The 16,137-nt window shown below is 36.4% G+C and overlaps 1 protein-coding gene across 1 annotated transcript in view; it reads left to right on the top strand.

Moving 5' to 3' along the window:
- The window catches only part of TARBP1 (TAR (HIV-1) RNA binding protein 1), a 34,054-nt gene extending 17,959 nt beyond the window's left edge, over nucleotides 1-16,095 (top strand). Inside the window, exons 16-30 of the mRNA XM_069010289.1 lie at nucleotides 583-838; nucleotides 922-1,110; nucleotides 4,347-4,546; nucleotides 4,682-4,753; nucleotides 5,902-6,022; nucleotides 6,849-6,959; nucleotides 7,525-7,674; nucleotides 8,818-8,904; nucleotides 9,468-9,664; nucleotides 10,178-10,259; nucleotides 11,569-11,740; nucleotides 11,980-12,171; nucleotides 13,125-13,249; nucleotides 14,385-14,521; nucleotides 15,721-16,095. Coding sequence (XP_068866390.1) covers nucleotides 583-838; nucleotides 922-1,110; nucleotides 4,347-4,546; nucleotides 4,682-4,753; nucleotides 5,902-6,022; nucleotides 6,849-6,959; nucleotides 7,525-7,674; nucleotides 8,818-8,904; nucleotides 9,468-9,664; nucleotides 10,178-10,259; nucleotides 11,569-11,740; nucleotides 11,980-12,171; nucleotides 13,125-13,249; nucleotides 14,385-14,521; nucleotides 15,721-15,883 — 2,254 coding nt within the window. The 3' untranslated portion in view covers nucleotides 15,884-16,095. The remainder of the gene's footprint in view (nucleotides 1-582; nucleotides 839-921; nucleotides 1,111-4,346; nucleotides 4,547-4,681; nucleotides 4,754-5,901; nucleotides 6,023-6,848; nucleotides 6,960-7,524; nucleotides 7,675-8,817; nucleotides 8,905-9,467; nucleotides 9,665-10,177; nucleotides 10,260-11,568; nucleotides 11,741-11,979; nucleotides 12,172-13,124; nucleotides 13,250-14,384; nucleotides 14,522-15,720) is intronic.
- Nucleotides 16,096-16,137: the final 42 nt, after the last annotated feature.

Here is a 16,137-nt window from a genome sequence, read left to right as displayed (position 1 = left end):
TTGGCAGTAGCCTCTGGCTCCCCAGGGGGTACCTTTGAAGGCCTTTCAAATAAATACCTACTTTTATTCCCTTACTCTTGTCTAGTCTCTGTGTCTAGTAGGCCTCTTAAGGCATCAAGTCCCTTAGTGCTATGAAGCCAGAGCTGGCTTTGAACACTGCTTACCCTTAGGCCAGATTAAATATTTATACACTGCAGAAAGCCGTGGCATGTACGCAAGCCAGTTTAAATGGAAATTATTTATTGTTGGGAAAGGAAACCCAGAGCAAGCCAGAGAGCCAAAACTCAAATACTTGGGTAACAAAAAACCATGACCAACATATAGTGATGTTTCACTGAAAACTCTAACAGGTGTTTGACTAATGAGACTGACTGAGCCCAGAATTGACTTTTCTCTTTTAAAAAACACTTCATTTTCAGATTTCTTTTCCATGTACTTGTCCAGTCTTGCCTTGAACTGTATAAATCTTAGCACCTTGAAGTAGCACAGTGAGTTTGTGCAGTTAAGCACGTCCTGGTGGAGTAGGAATGCCTGGGATAAACTTAACACAATGTTTATTTAAGAAAAGTATTTTTTTCACAGCTTATGTGATGAAATGACATCTCAAGGATGGGGGAAAATTGTTGCACGCTACATTCGTGACCAGTGGATTTGCCTTCGTTTTGTTTTAAAATCATTTCCAACACTGGCTCAGGGTTATGAAGAAACTTCAGAAATGTCATTTTCTACAGTTGTAAGGTCAAAAAAAACTCTACAGTCTGCATTGGAAGCCCTGTCTATTCTTCCTTCAGACCAAGTTTTACCTGTGTTCGACTGCATGAAAGTCCTTGTTCCCAAGGTAAAAGATAAACCTGTGCAGTATTGATAGGGTTTTTGGGTGTTTTTTGTCAAATGTAACTTTGTTCATCTCTTTATTTACAGCTTCTGGACTCATCAGAGTCTCTCTGCATAGAAGCATTTGATTTGGCTTGGAAAATTATATCCTCTTTGAGCAACACACAGCTAATATTTTGGGCCAATCTAAAAGCTTTTGTTCAGTTCATCTTTGATACTGAGGTTCTAGCTGTTGCTGCAAGTGCAAAGGGTCAAGCATATGCCAAAATAAAAGAGGTCAGTTTCAAGAATTCTTTTTTTTTTTTTGAGAAGGGAACATAAATTCTGCGTGGAGGTAAAAATGTATTTTATTTATTTTCTCTTCAGCTATTGTTGTGAATTTTTCATTTCTGAGAAGGCCCAGGTTTGAGAGTGTTAAGATAAAAGACCTGAGAATTAGATTAAAGATAAACAAATTTATTGTTCTCGTAGCACAGAAAATGAAAAGTACTGTTACTTGGATTTTTAGGTTGTTCAGTATGTTCTGCATGCAGTAAAACTAGTGGGTTTTCTTTTATTTTATTTTTACCTAATGCACTTCCTCTTGAATATTTTATTTAGGATTTGACACCTGAACTGTCACAAACTATTAATATTCTGGGGAACTGATGCCTTTTTTTTTTAATAGTCTACTCTTTCTGGAAGTGCTGTCTTAGATGAAAAGTTAGAACAGTTCAAAGTTTTGTAGATGTTACTGATAAGCCATTTTTACTGCTTCTTTAAAGGCTTCTTTTTCTCTGGTGGTCCGGATGTAGGAAAAAAAACCCCACAGTTACCTTAGAGTTCAGTTTAATACTGCCTGGCAGAGCTGCTTCCAGAGCTAAGGAGAAGAAAAACACAATCTTCTTTTTTAAGATTATGCAGCTGCCAGAACTCTAAGAGTTCTTGCATACATCATAGTGTTCTTTTTTTGATTTTAAGTCCGGGAAACTGTATGCAGTAGTGGGATGTTGGTTCATATTGACTTTATACATTGGAAAGTTGTTAACTATTTATTTTCTAAATAATCTTTCTTGAGTTTTTACTTTTTTTTTTTTCCCCTCTGAGCATCAATTAAATACTTGTGCAGAACAGTCCACAATGACTGCAAGACTAACTAGGGCAACAGTACATTACAAATTATATACCAGTATATATGTCTGCTTAGACTTACTAGCTCATGTGCTGGCTTTGCACTTAGCACACAAATCACACTAGGAGGGATTGCAGTTTTGCTTTGAAGTCACCATAAGTAGCTCTGTCCTGGTGTCACATTCATAGCTGTAATAATAGCATAATAGCAAATGTCTCAAATTTATTTTCAGCCCAGACACACTAAAATTATTTGTAATAAAATACAGAAAAATAGACACTTCCCAGCTATTTAAAACTGCTGTGCTATATCCGTATTAGCCTTAATTACCTTAAAATGTAGTCCCATTTATTTTCTCTTTGTTTTTTTTTTTTTTAAACTTGCTTCAAATGAATGTTACCATTCTCTATTTTAAACACTTTGCATTTGTAGTCCCCCTGTGGACCCAAGCCAAAATAAGATACGTATGTAAAGATGGTAAATTACCTCTTCTGTTGTAGAAGTTGGTTAGCTTTTACTTTCAATGAATATCTGTAACAGCTAATTGTATGCTCAGTGTTGTAGTAACTAATGAGCTATAGTTAGTATTTTATTTTTCTTGATCTTATAACTTGTTTAAATTCTTAAAATTATTGCCTTATATCTTCAGCATTATTATTTCAAGCATTATGTAAGGTGTGTTTTGCCAATGTTGAGAGTGTTGAGTCCGTGTGACAGCTATGCCATTGTCTGCAGTGGGACATACCATGACAGCAGGCATCAAGGAGCTAATGAAGGTCTCCTATACTCAACAAAGGGCATCTGGTCGAGCCACCTTCTGCCCCTTCATAAGAAAATGAAGATAAAGTTCCCAAGCAAGTGCCTACTTACGTATATTCTTATCCCAGCCCTCAGCAGTCCCTGTTGCCATTGACCTGCTGTGTAGTTGTAGCTAAAGAGAAGAAAAAATGGAACTGCCTGATGTTGATTTGTCACAGAAGCATAATTTTAATATTGTCTACCACAGTGTACTCTTGTCTTTTTAGTAGTTGGAAGGGGTGGAATAAAGGGGTATTTTTGAGTCAAAAAAGGGAGTATTGCTGTGGTAATACCGTGAAGGGCTTCCACAGAAGGTGCCCAGAGCACTGTGTTCTTTAGCTTAATTTCTTCTGCTGCACTCTTCTTTTTTCTTTGTGATTATTCATATGTTAATTATGCTAGAACTTAAATATGCTAAATTTCTTTCGTGTGTGCTGAACTTTTACTATATTAGTGAAACAGCTGAAAAAAATTTCAGGATTGAGAAATGTGTAGTAGATGCTGTGCTGCTTCCCTGCAGGTGAAACAATAGTTCAGTTTTGGAATTATTAGGAAAGTTACAATGCCTGTCTTTGTGCTAGAAAATAGGTTTGAATTCTTGGTAAAAACCCCACATACTTCTAGTGTAGAGCTTTCTTTCCAGCAAGCGTTTCTTCAGACTGCATTGCAGTATTTCAGTTTTAAGCTCTTCATGAGCTTCTTGGTGCTTTAATGCTTAGCAATTCAGAACAACTTTCTCTATAAAACCAGCATTACTGTCAAAGAATTGTCACATTATCAAACCTGTCATTTCAGTGTAGGGAAGCAAAGCACCTTTGTCCTTTAAGAGCTGTTACACCTTCTGAAAAACCATTTTCATGGACAGCTCTAACTGATGTCTAAAAAGGAATTCTTAGAAAGCCTTACCTGTTCATTCTGAATCTCCCTGCCCTCTCCCAATTGCTTGCAACTTCTTAGAAAAAAATTTACTTTGGAAGTGAAATTTACTCTTGCCCTTACCCTCAGGAAGGGAAAGAAGAATTTTGGGGCCATTTTTCTTGTTTTGTTTTATTTTTCTTCTTTTTGGAGAAGCTTTAGATAGCAGTTTCAAATACCTTAAATATGCTCTCCTCAAAACCAAAAAATAAATGGTACAAAGACACTTTTGCACTGTGACTTAGATAGGAACTTTGACATGAATGTAATCCTCCTTAAAGAAGACAACTAGTCATATGGCTACTTATGTAAGAAATTTTGCTTAATTTTTTTTTTTCTAAATTGGTAAGGAGGGATTAAAACACGAGGTTTGTGCTCATGAAGTAAGCCCTGGTTCATTTGTTCCACTAACCAGGAGATTTGTTTGAAGGAGATGGTGTTAATATCTTTTTAAGCAAAGATCAGTTCTGGTTTTTGTTAACATAAGCATATACTGGGCCAGTTGTTGCCCGTTCACCTGCTCTTACAGTCAGGGAATTCTAAATAGATTGAAGACAGCATTAACCTGAGCAGAGATAGGATGCAAAAGACCATGAGACCTATTAAAATAGATACCACTGCAATTTTATTCTAATAGATCTGGCACTTCTGAAAACTAGATTTTGAATATTTTATTTCTTATTTTCAGATAATTTTCAAGCTCATAGATCTGTCCACTACAAAGACTGGAGTCTTCATTGTAGTCCTTAGTCATTGTTGTCAGTCTTGGATATTTGCCACTGTTGATGAGAGAAGTGCCTTGACAAATGCTTTCTTAAATGCTGGAAATTATAGTGAACTTATCACTGAGGCTTGTGTCTTTGGAACTGTGTTTAGGAGAGATCAAAGGTATATAAAAAAAATCTTTGTGATTTATGTTTTACAATCTCGTGTGCCTTTTTTCCTTTTAAACTTTGAGATAACTATTGAAAGGTTTTGTATGTTATTCTGCTAATTTTTCTTTGTCTTCTTTCATCTCTGAAGACTCATTCAGGATGTGCATGCCTTCATAGAAAATCTTGGAGAAAAATGTGCAGCAAATGTTGTTACAGAAAGGTAATGCTTTTGATGATGGATCTTAGAGTATTTGGTGTGGATTGTCTCTTTGTCTTGATTGATGCTGTGATAGGAAGGATGCTGGTTTTGAACTCAGCTGTTTATCATACAATCGTGGAATATCATGAGTAGGAAGGGACCCACAGAGAATGTATTCATAATCTTTTAAAATACTGGTAAAAGGGTTGTACATCACATTATATTCATAATTCAAATACAAAAGGTAGAAAAATGTTAACTATTTTCAGGAAAATATATCCCACTTGCTAACCTGATTGTGGCTGAAGTAACTACTTCCTCATTGTCTCACCTCATAAAAGTAATACTTTTTAGGATGCTGAGTTAATATATTATCTTATCATTGTAAGCAAGACAGTTAGGAAACTCAGATTTTAATGCAGCCAGATTTTGAGCTTGGCTTTTTAACATTGGTTGCAGGCCCTTTACGTGCGTTTACTGCCAATAGGTTCTGCCTCCAGCTTTTGAAACGGGGATGTTAGCTACTGGATTGTTAAATTTTCTTCTAGTTTCACTCCCATCTTTACTCAGTGGAAGAAAGTCAGAGAAAAAGTTCTGTCACTTTGCTTTCAGAAGAGTTAGTAGTTTATAAAACCTGAGCTTTAAAAAAATTCTACTGCAAAAGTTCCTGTGTTTTCTGCCAAGAGCTTTTTGGCAATCATGTATCTTGTTGTGACAGTCTGCAGCTGTCACAACCTATAATGTCATTAATTTTACTCTTGCCATAAGTTATTCTAGATGTCTGTAATTAATAGGAATAAAGTGTTGTTTTGGACTAGAATATTTGACCAAACTGTAAGCACGAATTAGTTGTTAAAAGATTACAATTTACAGGCACAACATTTCAAAAACTTTTTGATACAGCTTTTTCTATGGAAAATTTTTTAAAAAAACACCTAGATATTACTAAAGAACTCTAGGTAGACTCAGGGTCAGGTTGTGAACTCACTAGTTTTGATCACCAATTACAGATTTTAAAATTCTGGTTCTGGGTATTTGATGTTGTCTCACTGCAGACAACTTGATGGCTGTATGTTCAAGATGATGTTTGGTGCTTTTTTATAATTTAGGAATTATCTTTATGTCTAAACAAGTAGCATTTGATTTTTATTTTTATTAATATTTTACAGTACAAATCGAGATGATCACTACATTCGTGTTTGTGCTGTTAAATTTCTCTGCTTGGTGGACACATCAAACATCTTGCATAAGACGTTTCTGGAAGACATTTTCATCAAACTACTTGATAAAGTAAAATTCATTTCTCTTGGTATAGAAATGTAGCGTTAGTACCATCAGTAAAATGTGAAATAATTACAGTTGACAGGATGCTTTTATGGTTGTTTGTTTAGCCTCTCTGGATCTCCCAAGTAATACACTTTTCTTCGTTAGGAGACAGAAGTTAATTTGGCCAAACCAAAAGAGTAAAAATTGCCTTTTGGGTTTATTTCTCTGTTTTTAGTGGATATTTTGACTTCCTGGAACATTATCCAAATTGTAACCATTGTTCCATTAAGAGTCTTCCATTGGGCTGCATTCTGAAGCGCTGCATTTGACTTTAACAATTGCAGACTACATCTTAAATTGAGAGAGCTGTTGTCTCCTTAGAATACCTTTATAGATAGAAATCATGGAGAAGGTGGGGGTCTGGTTTTCATTTATATCATAGCTGCTTCTGCATTGGCAGGAGTCTAAAGTCAGTGGTAAATTAGTGTGGCTGCTATTAGAACATCATCCATACATTCTGGTACTATTGAATTCTGCTTTTGTCTGAAGAACAAGGAGTGGGTAGGTCCCTCAATCCTCTCAATTAAGAACTGCAGAAGAATGATTAATATTTGTGTTGTGAGATTGACCAAGCGAAAAAAGGGAGCTTTAGAAGGTATTTGCTTACTTTATTATTTAATGATAAGCTTCAGAATTTAATTCTTAATAAGTTCATATCTTTTCCTACGCTTATGTTCAGTGCTGATCCTAGCTGTGCAGTAGATGCTGCTTTCTTAGTACAGAAAAGTGTATTTACATGTATTCAAATTTAAAGGAAGAATAGGCAATAAACCTTCTAATTTTCTTTTAGGATGAACTGGTATCCAGATCTAGAACACGCTATTATGCCAACTCTTTACAGCACAGAGTTAAAAACCGGATATGGCAGACACTCTTAGTTCTTCTCCCAAAGCTTAACCAGGTATTGCTCTTCACTATTAATTTGTAAATAAATAAATATGTACCTACTTTTAAGATCTAATTTGGTGTCATGCAAGCTGCATATATTAAATTACAGCAGGGTATAAAAGGCACGTAACCTGTGGCTGATGTGGAAGTTTTATGTAGTAGAAGTTCTGTGTAGTTTCATTCTTTCAGTCTGAAGTCATGGATTTATGATGCATTTCTGAGGACACTGGAAACTGATTCTTAGATTTGTGAATTTTAGGAGGCCAGATTGTTCCTGTTAAAACTAGCTAAAAGTTTGTACTGACTATCTGATTGAAAACTTTTCATTTAGTAAAAGTGTTGCTACTTTATGAACAGTCAAGAAATTGACAAGTGTTACTTTCATCAAATGCTGCTTCATAGGAAAATATTTGAAAAGTACAATAAAGAAATTAGATGGTTCTAAAATGTTTTAATTTGCATATTAAAAAAAATATATATAATATTATGATAAAGGTGAGAATGTTCTTTTCTTTTTTTTTCTCTATGGAAATAACTCTAACAATATACTAAAAGATTGCCTGATTTTGTTTTCTCAGAATTTTTTGTGTGGAGCTCTTGACAGAGTTTTTCAGGCTGGATTCAGTAATAATCAGGCATCTGTGAAATACTTCATAGAGTGGATTGTTATCTTGAGTCTACATAAATATCCCCAATTCCTTGATAAATTCTGGGATTGCTTTTGCTATGTAAGTAAGACCTTTGCCATTCACTTGAAGAGTAATTTGAACAAAGAGGGTACAGTTTGTCTTCCCATACCTTACTTTCTGTGTATTCCAATCTTCCTTTAAAAGCAGTGGGCTGTTGAGTAGTTCAGCTTAGCTTGAAGTGAGTCTGAGCAATAACCTGAGACATTTAGAAATTTGTGACATAAAAATGGCCGAAGTGAATTCCTCCTGTTGAGAGATTTCCTTTTTTGATGTATTATAATGGGCAGAGTAGAGCTGGCATAGTGAGTCAGAGTAGTCCAATGTAAGAGCCATCAGGACCACATGGATGCCCTAGATCCTCAGTCTGAAGGTCTGAGTTACTTGTGGTTTCCACAGCCTACCTTTGTCTTTTTTGTCACATCCTCTGTGTCAGTGAGATCATGACTTGCATAATACTTATTCACTTTGGAGCTTTTAATATGGACTTCTCTCACAGTGGAGTTCTGTAATGAGATTTTAAACCTGAAGCAGGGTTTGAGTGATGATACCCAAAAGTCGTGAAAGGGTTGACTGAGGAGAGCTGACTGTTTCAGAGTTCTTCCAAAAGCGCAGGCTGTTGGAATTGCTGTCATCTTAGTAGATGATAATCTGTTGGATCAAAGTGATCTCATGCTGATACCAAATATACTAAATCACAGTGGGGCCATTCAAACCATCAGAGCAAGCAGAAAACACGTAGATTTATGAAAAAGGAGTACAGATTGTGTTTTCAGAGGCTCTCCTGGTGTTGAGGAATACATGTAGTGCAGGTGGCTCAGTGTGCAACTGCAGTGTGAGCTGTGGATTGAGCTCTGGTTAGCGGGGCCCCAGGCAAGAGGCTGTGGAGTGGTGCTGACCCTCTGCATTCCTGGGGGAATACAGTGAACTTGGGTTGAATTTTAGCTCATTTATACCACTGTATACTTCATTCTGATTGAAGTGTCAGTAAAAAGCAAGCAGCATGTTACGAAAAATTAAATCCTAATAATATCAACCTTGTATTTTAGTAAATTTGGCTGTGGAAACACGTAGATTTTAAATGGTGTTAATATTATTGCATGTGCAGAACATGGTGTGAAAATATATAAAGTATAAAAATATTTTAAATATGCATATGTCTTGTTAAATTCTTTTTTACTTTAGGATGAAGAAAAGCTTAAAACAAGCATCTGCACATTTTTATCAGTGTTGGCCCACTTTGACATCATTCTTCAGAATACCTCAGAGAAGGTACATTTCTCTAAGAGCATTCATTCTTTATTCACTTTCAGTGCATATAGAGATATGAATTGAAAATAGACTGCCAAAATGGTTTAAAGATCTCTTTAATACTTACTTCCTACTAAGGTATCCTTTGTTATGCAAAACACTAACTCTTCCTGTCACCTCTGTAAAATACTGAACTTAGGAAAATTAGCTAAATTAGCAGGTGTTTTGGATACATAGAGCCTGATTACCTGTGAAATTTTCTAGAATAGCTAATCCAGTTTTAACTAAACATGTGGATGCACCTGGGTTTGTTTTTCTTGCTGCTCTTTTAATCAGAAGTAAGTAGAGGTTTCCTCGTAGGCAGAATAATGATTTTTAAAGCAAATGAATACATTTTCAAAAAACAAGTGAGGCTGTAGGTTTTGTCCTAAGGAGATGGAAAGAAGGAAATGACTATCATGTTCAAAGACTTTTGCTTTCCAAAAGGCTTTCTTTTGAGGAACTTTTTCTTGGGCCACTCATAACTTCTGAATGGTGCATTCAAACTTAACATAAAAGAAGCTTCTTTGTCTTTGTTTCTTTAGAAGCCAGCTTTGAAGAAAGCCCTCATAGTTGTTCTGCAGTGGTGTTTCAACCATAATTTCAGCGTTCGACTTTATGCGTTAGTCGCCCTTAAAAAAATTTGGGGTATGTGCAGAATGCTGCATGTGGAGGAATTTGAAGCTCTGACACCAGTTATTGAATCTAGCCTTCAACAAGTGGAAAACATGCATGGCACAGGGTTAGTAACATTTTTTACAGCTTAATACTGTTCTTCTGAGCCATATGCAGCAAGTTACATTTTCTAAAATGTCACTTGATAATTTTTATGGGGTTTTGTGGGGTTTTTTAATCTCTGTTTAAAAAGAAGTTGGTGTGGGGAGACATGAAACAGAAAAAAGCAGTAACGAGAGGAGTCTTGACTTTTTAATTTTTTTTTTTAAACAGCTAAAAGCTGGCACTGAACCATGGGCTAGTATCCAGTTTCCATGGGATACTTCTTGCCAAACTCACACCTTTTGATAATAGAATTTGAAGGTGTGTTATGGGCCTTTCTTGAAGCGTAAATAAAACTCATTTCCTGAATGCTGTTGGTTTTTTAAAAATGGGCCTATACTTAATTATTGAAGTACTTTCTTTCCTATACAATATGTAGTAAATAAATTAGGTTGCTTTATGCCAATTTGACGATTGCAATTTTAAATCCAGCTCATTACCTTTCTAATGTCTCTTATGTAACTTTCTGCACTTGCAGGAATGCCAGAAGGAACTGGCAGCGAATCCAAGATCACTTCTTCTTTGCAACATTTCATCCACTTGAGGACTATAGTCTAGAGGCAAGTCCACACTATTTGTCTAGTTTCACAACTGTATTTTTATCTCTTTTGGTATCTTCTAATGTGGGATGAAATTATCAACTATTATTCATTTAAAACCCCGAAAAATTACTTTGCCCAGATTGTGATGGGTTTTAGACTAAGATTGCAGCTTAGTTTTTCTACTTGATATTGTGTTAAAAACCTAAGAAGAGGTATGTGTGATGAATGTGCCTATTTGTGGGAGTTAATCAGGTTTTGGATTTGTGACTGGAAAAGTTCATTCTAATAATGGAAGACCATCTACTTAATTGAGGTAGTTTATGAGGACTTTTAAGGCATCTGTTCTCAGAAGTAACTTGAGGTTGCTTAACTGGATTGTCTGATGTGAGTGGGATACAGATACATCAATTCCAGAGCACCGTTTTCAGCCATCCTTTATGCTATAGCTCACATAGCTAACAGCTGAATAAACATTGAGGAAGGAAGGCAAAAAATAAGGGTGCAGATAAATATAAGAGACAGAAGAACTAAGCTCAAAATACAAGATAAGCATGGGTGTGAATGGGGTGTATGTTTTGGCAGAAACAGTGCCATCTTTGATAAAAGAAATCTTTTTTTAACTGAAATATGCTAAATAGTGGAGAGTAAAAGTCCTGAACAGGAGGAAAAAAAAGCCAGCAAAGCAAGACTAATATTTATGAAGCATTTAAATGTATTCAGGGTGCATCTTCACCTTTGTCTTGAAGGGTGCATTGGGATAAACAAAAGTCTGGGTTTTAAACTCTTTGGCTTACTCTGTCTTTCCCTTGGGATGCATGTTTTTTCCTCCTTGAAAAATCATGGTTAGCTAGCTGTGTTGGTTGTGCTAAGTTGGATTTTACCACTAGATTTTAATGCTTTCAACTATTTTCCTTTTGACTTTAAATCAATCTGCATCCTTTACTAGAAATTTGTAAGAGTATTTGAAAACTCTTCAGTGTTAGTTACACTTACGAGGTTTTCACTAGATTATTGTGCTGAGAGGCATAGTGTTAATTCTTTGATACTCTAAAAGTTCAGAACCGTAATCAGTGCAGATCCTCAGGAAAAGTTTAATTACAGAGAGAATGAGTCTAGATTTATGGAAGTTTTGGATAGCACTATAAGTAAAGTTGTGAATATTGAGAGACATACTGGTAAGCTGTATCAAGTACCCAGAAAAACAAGTATGAAAAGCATAGGAGGCTAGATAACAGACTAGTTCAGTTAAACTACCAGGGATTAATTATCTGGTTTTGCTTGCTTTAGTGCTGCTCTGCTGATAACTGTGTGTTGCACTGCATTGCAGACGATATTTTATACTCTTCCCCGCCTTTCGGAACTCGCTGAAGATGAATGGATCTCCCTCTCTAAATTTGACAGATTCACTGACGTTCCTTTGCCACCGGCATTTCAGGGGTACCATTCCCGAAGGGAACTTCGTGATCTAAAACCAAGTGACTGGTCTCAGCAAGACATGGGTAAAATACAGCCAGTCTATGTTTGTCAATTACTTGTATGGAGTAGCTGTGTACATCTGTTCAATCTGACCTCTGGTTTTCAGCTGAAGTAAACTTGTATCTGTGTGAGTAGAACATGCACCATAAAATGGATGACGAATGGTATCTCCAGTATTACCATTTGGATTATCTTCTTTATTGAAGCACTAGTTTCACTCCCCCTTGCATACCCATATGAATAATACAGTTTGTTGTTATAGGTTCACATTCGGCTGAAGCAGACAGCCAGACAGAGTGGACTGATGTTCAGAAAAAGATTATACCCTGGAAGAACAGTACTCCTAGTTTAGACTTGGAAATGGCATTTCAGGATCGTGCTGCTAAACTTGGCAAATCAAACAGCAGATTGATTGTGGTGGCTTCACTTATTGATAAACCTACCAATTTAGGAGGTAAGGTTGATTGCACATTTTCAATCTTTTATTTTACACCTTGGTGCACACTTAGATAATGGAAGTTAATTTCATTTTATGGTGATAATTAGAATCTTACTTAAGTACAGCTCCAAAGAATAGATCATTATCCTGAAAAAAACTGGAAGCCAAAGAAAATACTACCTACTTCAGAGAAAGAGGCCTTCTACAGTTACATTTTAAGGAAAAAAAAGAAGTACTTTCACATGGAATGCATTAATTAAGTAGAATTTGGCTGTAAATCGTGCTCAGTTTCTTGCTGATTTTATATTTGCTACAGTTGAATTTTTCAACTGCGTATGCAGTTAGAGGAAATTATTTGCTTTTTCTTTTTTTTTCTGTAATGATGAAACCAAATCTTGTAAACCAGCTAGATTCTCATGTCTGTTGGACAGCAGAGCCCCATTTCCTGATTAAGATTGTCTTCACAATGTGTCAGCTGTGACATAATAAATTCTGCAAATCCTTTATTGGCATGGTATTCGATGTTGTTAGCAGTTTAAATAGCTGCAGTGAGTAATGAGAAGCCCACAGGCTGGTGCTGTCTGCACTGTAATGCTGTTATGTGTCATCCTCTCGAGCCTTTTATTTAACAGGTACTGGATTTAAAGCTTAAGCTTGTGTGTGGATGTGTCTAATCACCCATCCTTGCTAAGGCTTCGACACTTAACCCCTTACTTGGTGTAATTAGTATTGTAAAAGCATGTTGTCAGACACAGTGCTATTCTAATTTCTATCTTTCTGCTGAGTTACAGAACATTTTTTTCCTGTAATTTATATGGAACAAGGTGTGGCTTGGAAGACCTGAAACTAATTAAAAATAGATAACTAAAGTAGCAATTTCTCTTTCACATTCTTTGTAATTTTCACTTTGTGTTCTGCCTTGGTGTTTATTTTCTACACAAAAATCACTTTATTTCTTGTTTTTGTAGGTTTATGTCGTACAAGTGAAATATTTGGGGCATCTGCACTAGTTGTTGGCAGTCTTCATTATATACAGGATAAGCAGTTTCAGCATCTGAGTGTTTCTGCAGAGCAGTGGCTCCCCCTTGTTGAGGTGAACGGAAACATTTTGATAGCTAAAAAGTGTACTCAGCATCTTCAGTTTGTCACATGCATAGTTCAGTTTCTTACATTTTTTATATTGAAAAAAAATACCATTTTGTTTCATGGAAGCTCCTGCTGTTACCTCTGACAATCTTGTATGTTTTGGGTCAACCTTACAAAAAAGAATTTAGAAAATACTTGCAATTTCTTACTGCTGTGATAAACTGCTTATGTGAACTGTCATTGTTACGTCTTATTAGCAGTGAGTTTGAATTTGATGTTTATAAAAGTTGGACAACACTTCATTTTTCTTGCTTGGTCCACTGCTTTTGGTAACTTTCATAGGGATAATCTTCGAGTTTGCCTGAATTTTACTTTTGCCAAGCTTTTTGAACCTATTATCACTTACAAAAATGAGGGTATCAACCTGCATGTGTGGTGTTTGGTAGAAAATATTTCTGTGATATTTTATAACAAATCACTTTTTCAAGATCAGCTTTAAGTCATCTGAAACATCCAGTGCAAATTTTTCATTCTGTGCAAACCCCATTGTGTTCATTTTCAGCCTATTGTCAGAACAAGATAGCTGTAGTGTGTTTTGCCTAAAACAATGCTGATGGACATAAGTTGTCATGCCTAATCTCTGTGCAGAAGTGTACTGATGGTAGAGCTGCTGTTGCATGAAGAAATCGGCATTTTAATACAAATTAGCAGTTTAGAGAGTAGGATGCGGAGAACTAAGAATTTCTTCACTTCGAGCTATCACAAGTGGCAGTGCAGTTTCAGTACTGCTTGTTCTGTGGTATTGGGAAGGAATTTCAGGTTAAATAACAACTATGCACCTTGTCCCTATGCAAGAATGATTCTTTCACATTCCGATGTAAGGCTTGTAGCTATAAAAAGCCTGGAAAAGCCTTTCTTCATTGTATTGTTGGGGGTATTTTGTGACATTACCTAACCTCTTGTACTACTGCTGAAGAGCTTTTAAAATGTTAAGCTATGTACATGGACAGAGTCTTTGGGGATAAAAGTCATTACTCTTAAAAAGTGTCCAAGTAAATTGGTTTTTTTTTAGAGTAACTTCAGAAGTTTACAAAAAGTGATACTTAAGTGTTTCTCTATTTCTCTCTATTTTTAATGGACAGGTGAAACCATCTCAGCTTGTTGATTATTTACAGCAGAAGAAAACAGAAGGCTACACTATTATTGGTGTGGAGCAGACAGCTAAAAGTTTTGATCTTACAGAATATTGCTTCCCAGAGAAATCACTATTATTGCTGGGGTAAGAGCACACACAGTTTTGTAAATCTGCCTCTTGAGTCCATCCCTTTCTCTAGTCAGTTTGGTCATATCAAAACCAAGTGACACTGGTAAAGGTGATCTTAGAATGGGAAATGACTATGGAAAGAGTAGAGCTTGTCTTTGTGTGCTAAGGACCAGGAGGTATTGGTATCTACTGAATGACCCTTCATATCCATAATAACCTATCCCTACACTGTAACTCCTTTTAACAATGGGTGAAGGTAGCAACAGCATGGGTTGTATTTTTCTGGGAGTGCTAGAGATATCATCTGTTCAGTTTGGTTACATGGGGCCCTGTATGTGTGGGCTGGGGTGAGCTCAGCGAGGAGGAGGCTGCGTTTGCCCTGCTGAACTTGGTGAGGGGGGCTGGAGCAGACTGAGTCTGCATAGCTGGGAGATGATTTAAAAGTTAAGATGAGGCACAAGATGAAGTAGCAATTTTTTTGCAGTACAAGCAGAGCATGGGACAGTGTCATAGAAGAGCAGTAATTAGTTTCTATAATCAGACAAGCCTCAAATGTGATACAAAGGGGAGGCTACTTAAATCTACAGTAAAGCACATACTAACCAGAAAGCTTCTGGAATTGCAGGGCCACTGAGTGAAACCAGGAGGGAGGGCCTGGCTATCCTCTTAGAACAAAGTTTTTTTCCAACTTCTTTATATGTAGCTTGTCTTCAAAATTGAGTGCTCATAATCACTTTGTTCTCTTTAATTACAAACAATAGTTTTAACTGCCAGTAAACTTTGGTATCCTCTGGTGTGCTTAATTTTGACATTCCTTCATGCTGAGACCTGAATGTAAAGTGGGCAGTTGAGCTTTCCTGTTGTGCCAGCAGCTCATACCATTTGGTATTTTGCTATATATGGTCATTTTGCTATATATGGAGTTTAAAAACAAAAGCAGAGAGTCTTTATGCTGAGTTCTCAGCTGTTGCTGGACCAGTGAGCTGAAAATTCGAGTCTTCCAGGAGTTTTTTAACACCAAAACTTAAATCAGCTCTCCCCATGTTTTCTTTGTAATGTATTACTGTTTTTAAAAAATTCATTTCTTGTCATCAGTTACCCTGTTTTGCACCATTTGTCAAAAGATGTTTGGATGCTGTTGTGCCATTTGTATTTTTTTGCCTGCTGGAACACACATGTCCTCTCTCAGATACAAGTTACTGTTTCTTTACTAGAAATGAACATGAAGGAATCCCAGCCAACCTGATTCACCACCTGGATGTCTGTGTGGAAATTCCTCAGCAGGGCATCATTCGGTCACTCAATGTTCACGTGAGCGGAGCTCTGCTGATCTGGGAGTACACAAGGCAACAAGTGATCAAGCAAAAACAACAATAACTGCCCAGAGTCTCGTGCCTTACTGTACAGCTGATGGCTTCCTAGGTGCTACAGCGTGAAATCCTGAATAGATGAGATACAAACTCAGGGTGAACGAGGATTCTTAACTTTTGCATGTTCTGTTCTCTGTAGTGTTCTGAGTGACTTTTAAATGCCTTAATACTTTACCTCCTTCAATTGTTGCATTGGAAATAAATACTATTTATATTGCATGTGGCGTGCATGTGTTTTTCTGCTATTTGAACATCAGCACA

The sequence above is a fragment of the Aphelocoma coerulescens genome, chromosome 3 (assembly GCF_041296385.1).
Source record: "Aphelocoma coerulescens isolate FSJ_1873_10779 chromosome 3, UR_Acoe_1.0, whole genome shotgun sequence".
Taxonomy (NCBI): Eukaryota; Metazoa; Chordata; class Aves; order Passeriformes; family Corvidae; genus Aphelocoma; species Aphelocoma coerulescens.
Note: the sequence above shows the minus strand (reverse complement) of the source record. Positions and strands in the feature narration are given on the sequence as shown.